The sequence below is a fragment of the Portunus trituberculatus genome, chromosome 47 (assembly GCF_017591435.1).
Source record: "Portunus trituberculatus isolate SZX2019 chromosome 47, ASM1759143v1, whole genome shotgun sequence".
Classification (NCBI taxonomy): Eukaryota; Metazoa; Arthropoda; class Malacostraca; order Decapoda; family Portunidae; genus Portunus; species Portunus trituberculatus.
The window spans coordinates 18948136-18963943 of record NC_059301.1 but is presented as its reverse complement, the minus strand read 5'-3'; the positions used below and the strand labels follow the sequence as shown (position 1 = coordinate 18963943).

At 38.3% G+C, this 15808-nt stretch overlaps 1 protein-coding gene across 1 annotated transcript; it reads right to left on the bottom strand.

Annotated features, from left to right (window-relative positions):
- Positions 1-6141: 6141 nt before the first annotated feature.
- Positions 6142-10974, bottom strand: LOC123520669. Its single transcript, XM_045283180.1, has 2 exons — positions 10769-10974; positions 6142-7956 (listed from the first exon to the last, which is right to left on the bottom strand). The coding sequence occupies exon 2, from the start codon at positions 7881-7883 to the stop codon at positions 6273-6275; it is 1611 nt and encodes a 536-aa protein (XP_045139115.1). The 5' UTR covers positions 7884-7956; positions 10769-10974; the 3' UTR covers positions 6142-6272.
- Between the last annotated feature and the right edge of the window lie 4834 nt (positions 10975-15808).

The following is a 15808-nucleotide window of genomic DNA, read 5'->3' as shown; positions in this document are numbered from 1 at the left end:
AGGCCTTGAACGTGTACGTGTTGTATTCTAAATATAAACGTATGTTGGGGATATGACTATGGGATGCTCTCTCTCTCTCTCTCTCTCTCTCTCTCTCTGACACACACGTACACAAACACTTTAATGTCATCTCGTGTACATTATACATTGTACTGAACATAGATGACCCCCAACCAGTAGGCTACTGAGGACAGATTATCAAGGGTATCTATTAAGGCCAGGCACCGCTTCTTGAATTTCACTCCTCAGACAGTCCCATCTTTTCGCGAGGTTGTTGCGTTATATGACAGCGATGGTGCGGCGCTTTCCTTTACTTTAAAAGTTTTTAAATCAATGTTTCTTGGTGTTTTTGTCATCCACCATCATCCCAAAATTACATATTGTATGAAAATGTCAGTGATATATTATCTACAGTAATGACACCCAGAATGAATGATGTATCGATTAGTAACAAGGAAGATGAAAGACAAGGTAAAATCCGATCAGATGAAATATTTAAATATGTAACAAAAACTCTAAGACTCTTCTAGCGGGTGTTTACTTTTATACATTCCTTTCCTTGATGGACTGACATGTTTGACAACACATTAATGCACACATTAGCTGCAGACGACGAGTATATGCTAGCTAGGATTCCATACCTCAATGAAAATTTATGTTTTGCATAGGAATCATTGAAGCAGCTGATGCTGACCATGATAATATAATGTGTAACACCTTTCTTGCCGATATCACTAAGTGGCAACTGGTTATCGTCTGTGGCAAAACGTTTGTGCAGCACGTGTAGGATTGTCGGATGTCGTCTGCCTGCCCGTCACCAGTGGAAATCTTGGCACAACTCCTTCATTTTGTTCCTTTATACATAACACTTCCTTAAGCCAAGAAGTGTAGTGGCATATGTTTGTCACATGTGTCATAGGAAACACACCAGAAAAGATAAGACACAAGACTAGTGCTCCTTGGCCAATGGCAACAGCTGAGGAGTGCTAGTGACAGGACCAGGATGCCTCCTACGTAGGGGATGTGTGGACTGAAATGTGGTGTGGGGAAGACACGATGAGAGAAAATACCGTGGTCACACACACACACACACAGAGAAAGAGAGAGAGAGAGAGAGAGAGAGAGAGAGAGAGAGAGAGAGAGAGAGAGAGAGAGAGAGATCTAGTTCTAGTTTTTCGTGTCTTAAAATTATCTTTGCAACATATTTAAGTTGCATCCCTTCCAAAGTTATTATCATTAACCAATTATAATTCTATTTGTTTTCCAGGAAAGAGAAGCTTCTAAGTGTGGTTGACATACAGCAAAAAATGTCATAAGAAATATGACATGCCCAAAGGAAAAAGCAAATAAATAACCATTTGTTTATTTCAGTGTTATGAAACTTTTCTTTCATTATGACTCAGTTTGATTTTATATATACTGCATTAATGACCCAGTACATCTTTTCTATTGTAACTTTATACCTCTGATGTGGAAAGTTAATGGAAAGTGCACGGTTCACACACACACACACACACACACACATATACACCCAGTAGCTCAGTGGTTAGAGCGCTGGCTTCACAAGCCAGAGGACCGGGGTTCGATTCCCCGGCCGGGGTGGAGATATTTGGGTGTGTCTCCATTCACGTGTAGCTCCTGTTCACCTAGCAGTTAGTAGGTACGGGATGTAAATCGAGGAGTTGTGATCTTGTTGTCCCGGTGTGTGGTGTGTGCCTGGTCTCAGGCCTATCCGAAGATCGGAAATAATGAGCTCTAAGCTCGTTCCGTAGGGTAACGTCTGGCTGTCTCGTCAGGGACTGCAGCAGATCAAACAGTGAAACAAACAAACAGTGAACACACACACACACACACACACACACTACATGTTGATATATTGTTTATATAATGTTCATGATGCGACGACTTACTAAACAGATTTGTCTTCCAACCAATACTTTAATCAATCCTGTTGTATAATACCCAGCCTCATATAATATTATTGGGTGTTGCTAGCCGTTGGATAGTCAGAGACTTGCCATCCACGAAATCCAAGTTCATGTATGTATGACCTTTGGTTTCTTCCTTTGTCAACGCTTAATTTCTATTTGATTTGTTTGTTATTTTATTAACTAGTGTATCCATTTCTATTGAATTGCACCTACAGCAAGTCATCATGATCCCTTACAATTCATGTTATCTTGTGAATTTCTTCCTCTTTATTTATTAATCTTGTTCTTTATTTCAATCGTCTACTTCGTCTAACGCCTCCTGAAAATTGTCTCAAACGTTGGAAGTTGGAACGCATAACCTCCTCTCATAGCAATCATTTTCAAAGGTTACTAAAATAATGGATTCACTACCGAAAACCTAAATTCTCCTCCATCAAAACCTGTTACAGCTAGGCATAGTAAGATGCTGAGAAGTGTGTCTTTACTTTAACGGTACACTGTAATGTAAGATTCTGTACGGATAAGTCTTTCAAACACACACACGTGAAATGCACAGACAGACGACACCCGACAACTCCAGAGTGCCCAAACGTTTTGCTCCGTCTGGCGTCTCTCTCTCTCTCTCTCTCTCTCCTAGTTTAGGGGAAGGCCTGCATGCCCTGCTGACCTTCTTTGTTCTTTACTTTTACAACAATAAAGTCATCAATATATATATATATATATATATATATATATATATATATATATATATATATATATATATATATATATATATATAATTCTCAGAATGGGGGATCGTGTGACTTAGACAAACAGTCGGTGATAGGTTTTTTACATTATCATCATTATTATTACTATTATTATTATCAATATTATTATTATTATTATTGTTCAGACATTCAGACAAGTTGGAGGGAGAGGTGTAGAGAAAGCACAAGTGAGGTGAGTTTATTCCTGAAGAAGCATCAGCGAAACTAGTCGGGAATAAACTCACCTCCCTACACCTGTGTTTTCTCTATACTTTCCCCTCCATTATTATTATTATTATTATTATTATTATTATTATTATTATTATTATTATTATTATTATTATTATTATTATTATTATTATTATTATTATCATTATTATTATTATTATTATTATTATTATTATTATTATTATTATCATCATCATCATCATTATCATTATCATTATCATTATCATCATTTAGAAAAGCTACGAAAGAAGCCTAATTATGTTATCAAGCAGCCCAAATCAAGGAGGTTGAATAACAGAAGGCGGCATGACGTCACAAAAGTGAAGCCAGCGCACTATTAGTCCGCTGCTGCGCCTTGCAAGCCCTCCTCCCCTTACACCCAAAACATTGCCGACTGTTCATTGAAAACACATGGGAACGCCCGAGTTACGCTTCTTATTTTCCGTCTTATGTCCATGTTTCGAGGCTACCTAACATATAATTATGTGACCTTGAAAGAGTCGTAATAGTCGTGGCATACCATGGCACGAAGATTAAACGGTAAATTATACATACAAATGAGATAATTCAGTGCTTTCCAGCTTTGGTGGACTTGGGTGAGAGGTGTGAAGCTGTCTTTGAGGCAAACGTATGGTTGAACAAGGTCATGTACACATGTAAATATACATGTGCATATAGATATAAACATGTGAATATACATGTACATATAAATGAAGGATAAATAAATTGTGTATCAGGTGAAAGTTGACATGAAGGTTGATTTTTCTTGGTATAACAATTACTTAATTAACACATGTCAAATCTCTCTCTCTCTCTCTCTCTCTCTCTCTCGCTTTTATTGAGAATGATGTGTGATTTCGTGTCACTGTGCATTTGAAAAGCATCAATCACTGAAATTACTTCATTATTCGTTCCTTGTAATGCAATAAACGAGAAAAGTAATCTTTTTGCTATAATTTCTCCCGGAAACAACCTGCTGTATTCTTTTTTAATACTATAGCTATTTCATGTTAACACCGTTGATAATGAGTCTACATGACAATTAAAGAAACTATAATGTGGTTTACATAAGTTAAACCATCAGTTCTTTCTTAGTTTTCCTCTAGTAGTGAAAAAGAAAGTGGCAGTTTCCCATTGCTTAACATGGGAGAGGGCAATGTTTTAGCTGTAAGTTCTCTCTATGCAGGGTGTTGTTGGAGGTGAGGATTGGATGCTTGTGATTATTTAATTTGATCGCAACCGTCATCGTCACCTGAAGAAGACATCTTGTTCGGTAGCTGTTTGTTTACATTAACTTCCGCCAACTAACCGATACTTCCCAGTTGCTATGTGTGAACGTGTTCCGACTAGAAGGGCTTAGTCGATAATTCTAGCAACTTCCAATTTCAGTCGCACATTGACACGTGTGAACCCGCCTTAAGAATCTTGCGTATATCCCTCTTGTTATATCCCTATACAACTTAGAGACTTCTATCACGTCCCTTCTTAAATCTACGTTTCTATAAAGAATGCAAATACTTTATTAGGGAATTGTCTACTGGATTGCTAGATTCTAACAAACCAAATTGATAGATCAAAACCAAACCAAACGATGATGACTGGGTGTAGATTTGCTGTCGTGATGCTGAGTTTGTTGGTATCAGTGTTACACTTGCCTTTCCTTTCCTTTCCCTACCACTGGACTGAGTAGAGTAACTTGGTGAAGTGTTTATCACTGATGCAGTGTAGCCAACTAGTCAATGAGAAGTCTGTTTTCCTTTTCTTTCTTTTATTGTATAATAAATGTTCTTCAGAGAATAACAAATTTCGGCACCTAGCAACCACATTACATTTCTCTCTCTCTCTCTCTCTCTCTCTCTGACTGTTAAAGAACTTATATTCACTTCGTTAATGTTATATGTAACCAATGAGAATTAGTTATTCAACAAACTGACGAGTGCATACAGTAATCTACTGCTTGGAGTTACAGCAAGATTTTACGACTTATTTAAAAAGCTCTTACCAGCGTTCATGTTGAGGTAATGTTGCTTTGTACTGTCATGTTTAAGCTTCTACTTCCTTCTACCTTCTACCTAATAAAAATTCTTAATTTCCGTTCATAGATTCATGTTTTTAAATTATGCCCCTTGCACTAGAGAGTGGGACTGAGGGTTGCTAGGGGAAAGAACTGAATTTAACGTATTATGTATAGCACACATGGATATAATTATACAATTCAGGGAGATTCTAAGCTTTATTTATAGGTCACGAGAATAACACAAGGCCAATACATGCTGCCTGATCGCAAATGAAACCAATTAATATCAAGTACTACATAAGTGAATGTAAATAAAACGTACTATAAATTGTCACCATTGAACTACAGACAGTTAATAAAAACAAGTATTTTTCTACTCTGTGGAGTTAGTCATTTGTTGCTAATACAGGGATCACCTTAACTCTAACATAGAGATTCAAGTTTGAGTCATCTTTGCCAAGCCTATCATGCCAAGTGTACAAAGGCGACGTGTGCACCACACTGCCGATAACAGGTAAACACTGATCCAAGACTAATCTTCAGACTTTGTTAGTGGGGTATAACAACTCTCGCAATGGCTATGCCTTGCAAATCCAAACCCAACACTATTGTATATGCAAATATGAACCTTGCAGATTCAAGTGCCTTCCTTTATTCTGAAATATTCGTGAAGTTACTTTGTAAAAGAAAATTATATATCAACTTTAAATTTGTTTGTGCATGCCCTGCCACCCTTCCATTGCTGACTTGGCACAGACCTCGTCCGACTCTTACACTGGCTTGCTAACTCTCTAGATCATGAGATTACTTTGCCTCTTTGCTAAAGATACATTTTCAATGTCATCCTTAAACATACACAGGGACCTCGTCCAACACTTACATAAGGTCGCTAACTTTATTAATCAATGAAAATTACTTTGTTAAAGATATATTCATAGTGTCCTCATTAATATGTGAACATGCATTTCTTACATTAGCTCTGTAACTTTTTTCGTCATAAGAAAAATGCTTTACTAGCTAAAGATACATTATCAGTGTCATCCTTAAGCATACATAATATATATATATATATATATATATATATATATATATATATATATATATATATATATATATATATATATATATATATATATATATATATATATATATATATATATATATATATATATATATATATATATATATATATATATATATATAGAGAGAGAGAGAGAGAGAGAGAGAGAGAGAGAGAGAGAGAGAGAGAGAGAGAGAGAGAGAGAGAGAGAGAGAGAGAGAGAGAGAGAGAGAGAGTGGGGTATGTGCGCATATTTTTCAATGATGTTTTAAAGATTCTTCCACTCTTTACTGTTCATCCATATCCTCGCATTGTAGATTAAGATCAAAATTTCCTGTTTCAATATCCTTCAGTTGCTCTGCCATTCGCCTTATTTGGTTAAGCTGAGTAACTCTTTCCTGCCATCCGGCCTTCCCTTCTCTTTCTTCAGTCTTTATCATCATGTCGATGTATTCGACAGTACTCAGTGGGTCTGGTCTCAGTGCTATTTCCCTTAGTCTTTCAAGGGACTTCCGCACACAGTTGGCCATGTGCAGTGTCTTTTTCTGTCCCTCATCATACTCTGCCTGAATCTCATCAATTAGATTCTGCGTGGTCAGTTTCTTTCCTTTTGCCTTTTCGTATCGTTCACGAATTGCCTCCACTGTCTTTTGGACTTTCTTCCTGGTGACATAAAACATGTAGTCACATACTTCATGATCGTCAAGAGAACAGTGTAAAGGACATACTACACAGTTCTTAGATTTGTCCATAGCATAGCACCAACTCCCACCAAATCCAAAAATGCCAGCCAAGCAGTTTTGGCAACAAGTACGCTCACATTTTAAACAGTTGCGCATTCCTCGATATTTGAACCTACCATCGCTGTATTTCTTTTCAAAAACATCTTCTTCAACTTCTACCATGAAGTCTTTGTTCATGTTTATTTCATGTTCATGTTCTTGTAGCATTTTCTTTTCCTTTTCAAGGGTATTCAGTTTACTTAGGCCCACTCTGATTTCTTTTTCTATGCCTTCAATGAACACTTCAATGCTTTTACGCTCTTGAAGGACATCTTTAGTAAGAATGAGGCTCTTGCTTTCAACATGAAGGAGTTTTTCCAGAAAGATCTGGAAACTTTCACATCCCATTTCCCAGAAGAGAGAGCCAAGTCTCTGTGCTTTATCCGTCTCGGTGTAGACAGCAGAATTATTGAACTGGAAGTATTCCTTATATGGTATTTCAGCTTCTTTAACAGCACTTAGAACCTCAGGCTTCTGTCCGTCAGCAAAAGTGACTAATAGGAAAATATTGTCAATTATGTCTTTGCCAAACAGTGAGAGGATACTGTCAAAGACATATTTTTGCCCTACAGAGAGTCTTGCCTGGGAAGACTGAACCACAAAGCCAATAGCATCAATGTGACTGATGCCACGATCTCCTGGGGAGGTGAAAAACTTGCGAAGCTGCTCCACTATTTCCTTGTCACGCTTAATGCCCTTAGTGTCACCGAAACCTGGAGTATCAATGATGGTGAGAGAATAAGGCGTTTGGAAACAGTGCTGGTGATGCAGAGTGTAGGAAGTAACATCCTTTGTCTGGCTCTCAGCCTGGTTGGCGTTATTGTCTTCCAGAATCATTTTGAAGCGGAATTTGTCTTCCCAGTTAACTCCAAGGACATAGTTAACTAGACCATTGATGAGCGTGGTCTTTCCAGAGCCTGTTTCTCCCACCATCATGATAACTTTGTTTGTCTTATTCTGAATACTACGTCCAAACTCTAGCTTTTGAAAGCACCCATCTTCATCCCGCACTGTCTGCTCCATTGGAATGGCATAGATACTTGGAGTTCCGCCTTTGACAAGGGAGGAGCGTTGAAGAACGGATAGTTTGAGGGACGCCTGTCCAGATTCCGCCATCTTCACCAGATGTCCCGGTGTGGTTGACGTCTGTGATAAGAGTGCGACTGACTGCTGCGTAGACTGGATGGATCTGCAAGTAGTACTTTGTTAAATTTTAAATGTCACTGTGATATCTGGTATCCGTTCCCATTCTGTATTGTTATATATACTGTATATATACTGTATATATATATATATATATATATATATATATATATATATATATATATATATATATATATATATATATATATATATATATATATATATATATATATATATATATATATATATATATATATATATATATATATATATATATATATATATATATATATATATATATATATATATATATATATATATATATATATATATATATATATATATATATATATATATATATATATATATATATATATATATATATATATATATATATATATATATATATATATATATATAGAGAGAGAGAGAGAGAGAGAGAGAGAGAGAGAGAGAGAGAGAGAGAGAGAGAGAGAGAGAGAGAGAGAGAGAGAGAGAGAGAGAGAGAGAGAGAGAGAAGGATGGCCATGTGCGTGTTGAGTGTACACGTGACATCAATACGTGACAGGTGCAGCCAAAACCCAAAGTCCCGAGTTAGTCCGGTTCGCCTATTGTAGAATACAGAAGGGATATCTATTCTCTATCTATCCATCGTCACTCATTCCTCACTCCTGGTTTTATTTATATTCTCTACTTTCTCCGTTACTCTCCATCACTCTGCTGCTCCAGGATAACCCCATTCTCATTCCCAGTTAGTCCTGCTATTAATCTTGTTCACTCTCACATTTCATCAAACGTTAACTTTCACATTCATACATGTCTGTGTTCTCTCACTCATGTAACCACTCACTCTTGTCTACACTTTCAATTTCATTCACATTTAATCTCACTATTTTCATAATCTTACACTTACCTTCTCCTTCACTGTCGCTCACGATTCTTCTCACGTAGTCCTTCCTATCTACGGCCATTTTCACTCTATTCATTTTCCAACTCAATGATTCTTACTTTTCATCCTACACATTCGCGCTTACCGCTCATGAATACGAGACTCTCTCTCTCTCTCTCTCTCTCTCTCTCTCTCTCTCTCTCTCTCTTCGTATCTAGAGAAGATGGAACCCAAGTTAATTGAAAATGTGTTGCGGATTTATTTCCTATTAAAACAAATCGTAATGCGGATGATATTTTTACGTTGGATACCCGGTACATTACTGACAAATAGTGTACAAATTAACTGATGTATAGAAATAACAAACCGACTACAACGCATGTGAAGGTAAAACACAATTTTTCTTTATGCTCTGCCTTTTTCTTTTTTTCTTTTTTTCTGCAACCGGATGTTAAGAAAATACATATCCAACTTCCCTGTCGCAGAACACTGAAATTCAATATCCGATACATCACAACGCTACATTATCCACAACGTGGATCACCAGATGCGCGAGATATTCATAATGTTACTGGCTCTCTCTACTCCGTCTCCAAATCTTAATCAAAACTTGTGGACAAATGTAACTATCAAACAACAACTCAGAATGCAGGAATTGACACTCACAGACACTCATATGAACCAAAATATCGAATAGATTAAAAGAAAAAAAAAAAAAAAAAAAAAAGTCTCGAGTTACTTATTGTGTGTTGTTCACCTCGCATTTCGCTGGACTTGAACATGTATTTACTCTAAGGGTGCGTTTACACCAAAAGAATCGAATCGATTTAATTCGTGAAAAATCAACACGATTCATAAATCATGTTGATTCGCCACATTAGTTTCAATGTAACCGTTTACACCAGGCGAATCGAGTCAGTTCAAATCATGCCGATTCATGGTGATTCAGAATTAATGATTGGTTTGAATCCATTTTTCATCAGTTAAGACGATTCAGCCGAGGAGTAAGCACCATGCTAATGGACGTTCTAATCAATTTAGTAAGAGAATAACGTGCTATGCTATAATGATCCCAGTGATCCTGTGCGCCGAAATCATGTACATGTATTGTACATGTATTATACATGTATTGAACCATAGCTAGAAGGAACTGCTGCAGCCTACGAATTACTAGACAATATTATTCTGCACATTTTAAAAACAAATGATAACAGAAAGCGTTATGGACATGATTTTACATTTTCATTTGGCACCAGCCAGAGTGGGGGAGGGTGTAAACTTCCTTACATTACCCCCTCCATGTGCCTCTGATTTCGTTCAATAAATATTACGATATGGCACGTCACAACGTAAAAATTGATATGACAAAATAATAGAATTAACAGCTTTATTTATTTTAATATCCTCCGTATACCGTTAACCCTAAATAAAGAGTAGACTAGATGTGATAATATGTATCAATTGGTGGGCCCATTTCTTCCGCGATGAATGTATCAGTGGATCATTCTGTCCTGCCACTCGACAGCTCCACCTGGCGAGACAAAGTATTCTCTAAGTGACACTAACTCACATGGCTTCTGCTGTATTTTCTTGTCGGTGACAGGCTCCACCAACATCTTAAATAATTTTGTGGTTATCTTAAATCCTAAAACCTCTCCGGATTATTGACCAAATTTGGGAACAAATGTCCAAAGGTCCCAAATTCAGGTCTTCTAGAATTAATGGCATGCACCCATATTCGTTGCCGACGCCTACGCCTACGTTTCCTCAGCCACTGTAACACTGATATATCTGCAAAAGCTAATACGTCCATATTTCTCGAAGGCTGAATTCGTACTGAATCATCTGAATGATGTGAACCAGCTGGTTGGAACTATGCAGATTTAAAATGACTCGATTCATATGATTCTTCATGAATTCGCTTGCTGTAAACGCAACTAAACGAAACAAGCCAAGAACAAGAACTCACCTGAAGTGTATTCACCAGGAGTGAAAGGTTGGGGCTCCTCGCTCCCCGAGATCTTGTGAGTGAGTGGCGACTGGTGATCAGGTTGTTCTCGAGTGGGAACGGGGAAGGGCGTCGGCTCCGGCAGTGGAGTGGTGGGTAGCTGCTTTGCGCCCTAGCTCAACGTCCACCAATGACGAGATGCTGAGAATTCCCAAAACGTCCAATGAGAGAAGAGATGAGAACCGGATGGATGACATAAGACATACAGGCCTTGAACGTGTACATGTTGTATTCTAAATATATACGTATGTTGGGGATATGACTATGGGATGCTCTCTCTCTCTCTCTCTCTCTCTCTCTCTGACACACACGTACACAAACACTTTAATGTCATCTCGTGTACATTATACATTGTACTGAACATAGATGACCCCCAACCAGTAGGCTACTGAGGACAGATTATCAAGGGTATCTATTAAGGCCAGGCACCGCTTCTTGAATTTCACTCCTCAGACAGTCCCATCTTTTCGCGAGGTTGTTGCGTTATATGACAGCGATGGTGCGGCGCTTTCCTTTACTTTAAAAGTTTTTAAATCAATGTTTCTTGGTGTTTTTGTCATCCACCATCATCCCAAAATTACATATTGTATGAAAATGTCAGTGATATATTATCTACAGTAATGACACCCAGAATGAATGATGTATCGATTAGTAACAAGGAAGATGAAAGACAAGGTAAAATCCGATCAAATGAAATATTTAAATATGTAACAAAAACTCAAAGACTCTTCTAGCGGGTGTTTACTTTTATACATTCCTTTCCTTGATGGACTGACGTGTTTGACAACACATTAATGCACACATTAGCTGCAGACGACGAGTATATGCTAGCTAGGATTCCATACCTCAATGAAAATTTATGTTTTGCATAGGAATCATTGAAGCAGCTGATGCTGACCATGATAATATAATGTGTAACACCTTTCTTGCCGATATCACTAAGTGGCAACTGGTTATCGTCTGTGGCAAAACGTTGGTGCAGCACGTGTAGGATTATCGGATGTCGTCTGCCTGCCCGTCACCAGTGGAAATCTTGGCACAACTCCTTCATTTTGTTCCTTTACAGATAACACTTCCTTAAGACAAGAAGTGCAGTGGCATATATGATTGTCACATGTCTCATGGGAAACACACCAGAAAAGATAAAACATAAGACTTGCTCCTTGGCCAATGGCATTAGCTGCGGAGTGCAAGCGATAGGGCCGAAGGACGCGTCCTACGTAGGGGATGTGAGCTGGAATGTGTATGGTGTGAGCAGGGTACCAAACTACTTTTGCTAATCGTACCAAATGAGATGAAGAAAACGTACCAAATCTTAATAAAATGTACCAACATCTAAAATATACCTAATTATAAGGAACATAATTATAGATTACCTTTGATTAAAGCTGTAAATCCTCTTTCTCCTATGTGTCCTACACACAAACACACACACACACACACACACACACACACACACACACACACACACACGTACACCATGCACACATAACCTATAGCTACATTAGGGTAAGCAACATTTTCCCAATATTGCCCGCCCCCCCTTAAACTGAAGTAAACTGTCAACATAATGTAATTCTTCATCAGTTTAACAAAACTCACGCTGTGAAAAGTATAACAATGTAATGCACTTGTCGCGTTCTTCGGCTGACCAGCGTAAGTTCACAACAGGCATACAGATTAATGATTATTAACTGAGCATCTTGCGCGCCTTCCCTTGCGGACTGGGCAGGAGAGGGGCCAGGGTAAGGAGAGAGACAACGCGGCGGAAAGTTTCTTATGAAATTTACGTAAAGTCGTACCGAACGTACTTTTGACTTCAAACGTACCAAATCTGGTACGTTGGTATAAAAATTGGCAACCCTGGTTGTGGGGGAAGACGGTAAGAGTAAAATAATAGTCCCTTGGTTACAGTCACGCACACTGAGAGAGAGAGAGAGAGAGAGAGAGAGAGAGAGAGAGAGAGAGAGAGAGAGAGAGAGAGAGAGAGAGAGACTGCATGCAATCTACTACGTATTCAAAATTCATCCTCAAAAATCATTAATTATAATCATGTATGTTTGTTTTAGAGGAAAGAGAAACATAACTACAAATGGTATAAATAAAAAAAAATGAGAAAGGTCAATATTATATGTAGTAAAAAAGTAACAGACGTGAAGAAAGAAAAATATATATGTTATCTTGTGAATTTCTTCCTTTTTACTTGTTAATCTTGTTCTTTATTTCAATCTTCTACTTCGTCTAACGCCTCCTGAAAATTGTCTCAAACGTTGGAAGTTGGAACGCATAACCTCCTCTCATAGCAATCATTTTCAAAGGTTACTAAAATAATGGATTCACTACCGAAAACCTAAATTCTCCTCCATCAAAACCTGTTACAGCTAGGCATAGTAAGATGCTGAGAAGTGTGTCTTCACTTTAACGGTACACTGTAATGTAAGATTCTGTACGGATAAGCCTTTCACCAAAGACAGTACGGTCTACGTTCCTTGCTTTCACACACACGTGAAATGCACAGACAGACCACGGTCCAGATGACATGAGTCATAGACACGTGACCGTGGATGCGCGGATGGAAGACCTTGTATATCTGGACCAAGAATATACTTGATCTGGACCGTGAGACAGATGACACCCGACAACTCAGTGCCAAAACGTTTTGCCCCGTCGATCCAGCGTCTCTCTCTTTCTCTCTCTCTCTATATATATATATATATATATATATATATATATATATATATATATATATATATATATATATATATATATATATATATATATATATATATATATATATATATATATATATATATATATATATATATATATATATATATAGAGAGAGAGAGAGAGAGAGAGAGAGAGAGAGAGAGAGAGAGAGAGAGAGAGAGGACGGGATGTATGAGAATGACAGAGAGGGGTAGATTAACCGTGCAAGTTGTCTGGTATGGGATGGGAATAGCTTGGGGGAATCAAAATGAGCGTGAATGGATCGTTATATAAAGAGGCAGAATGGAAACTGAATGCAATGTGAAGATATGGAAGAATTAGATGACACAGAAGTGAAATGTGTGGGACTGAATATATGGAATAATGAGATGAAATGAAAAAGTATTTTGCAATGGCACAAGGAAAAAAGAGACTCAGATGAATGGAGATAAAAGTGATAAAAGTGAATATGAGTTGAGGGTAGCCAGCCAAGCAAAGACGGACTCTAAGGGATTTTTTCAATTATATAAGACGAAAAGCAGAGAAGAAATAGGTCCCGTAAGAACAACAAATGGTGAAATGGCTAGTTCTGCGGAAGAGATTAGTAGAATTATGAACGAGTATTTTTTAACTGTCTTCACCCAAGAGAACACACACGAAATCCCAGATAGCGAAGAGGTATTTAGGGCAGAGGATAGTGAAAAGTTGACTGATATCCTTATAACTAAGGCGATGGTAGAGCAGGAGATAGATAAACTAAAGAAATTCAAGTCACCAGGACCTGATGAAGTTTGTCCAAGGATTAAAGGAATGCAAGGACGTTGTAAGCGAGCCTTTAGCGGCACTGTTTAGGATGTCACTGGAGTCAGGTGAGGTACCGATAATGTGGAGAGAAGCTAATGTGGTTCCCATATTTAAGAAGGGAGATAAAACCCTAACGTCTAATTACAAGCCTGTCAGCTTAACTTCAGTTGTGGGTAAACTAATGGAATCAATAATAGCAAAAAACATTAGGGAACACCTGGACAAACACGGCTTGATAAATCACACACAACATGGATTTACGAAGGGGAAGTCGTGTCTTACCAACTTGTTGAGCTTTTATAGCAAGGTTTATGAGGCGGCAGACAAAGGTGATAGTTATGACATTCTATACTTAGATTTCAGTAAAGCCTTTGACCAGAGACTCTTAAAAAGGTTAAAGCACACGGTATAGAGGGTAGAATATTAGGCTGGATTAAAGCGTGGTTAGACGGCAGGCGACAAAGGGTAGTAATTAATGGTTCGAATTCCGAGTGGGGAGAAGTTAGTTAGTGCAAGGATAAGAGCGAGTAAATATGACGTGCTGCGAGAAGTTTAGAAGAGCGTGGCTTTTCCGAGCATCATGTATGGTATGGATGTGATTGCATGGAATGAGAGTGAACTAGAAAAGTCAGAAATAGGGCAGAATAGAGTTGCAAGAATGGCACTTAATGCACCTAGATATGCAGCAGTAGAGGCTCTTAGGGAGACATGGGTTGGAGCACTTTTAGAGAAAGATATGTAAAAGCGACCCTAAGGTATAAGGCTAGGTTAGAGCGAATGAATGATGCTAGAATAGTGAGAAAAGTGTTTCTGTGGAATGTCAGGAGTAGCAAGTGGGAGAAAAAGTGTGTCAGGATGGTGGTGAAGAGTGGTCTTTTCAGCAGGTAGAAGGAAGGCACTTAGAGAATGACTGGAGTATGATTGTTAGAAATGGAGAGGGTAGAGAATGGGGTATAAGGAAGTGGAGGAGTGAGATAGACAGAGTAGTGAAAGGTGTGAGACTGAGTGACTGGAGGAATAGGATTGAGCAAAAGAGTACCTTGGAATGGTATAGAGAGAAAGAGGCCTCAATGTATGAAAAGTGGTATGATGGAAGCCTGGGTGGGGACCTCTTCCAAGCTAGGGCACAGTGCATGGATGTGAATGCAAAGAATTATAGATGGTCTGAGTCCCTCAGCAAAGTGTGCCAGATGTGTGACATGGGAGAGGATGAGACGGTGGAGCATGTGGTGCTGGAGTGTGTGAAGTATGCCAGAGACAGGTATGAGATGATGCAAGTGGTACTGAGGGAGTTGGGGTATGACAGAGTGGAGATGACAGGAAGGGAATGGATGGTGGTGCTGCTGGGACTCTATGGGGATACGAATGAAAGGATCGATGATCAAGGCTGTAAAAGAGTTCCTGGAGAGAATGTGGCGTGCTAGATGCAGGAACTAGTGGTGTGAAAGATCAAGATCAAGATCAGACAACTTAGACAAGTTGGTGAAT

Coding starts and splice junctions, on each gene's coding strand:
- LOC123520669 (XM_045283180.1), bottom strand. CDS start 7,883: ATGGCGGAATCTGGACAGGCGTCCCTCAAACTATCCGTTCTTCAACGC.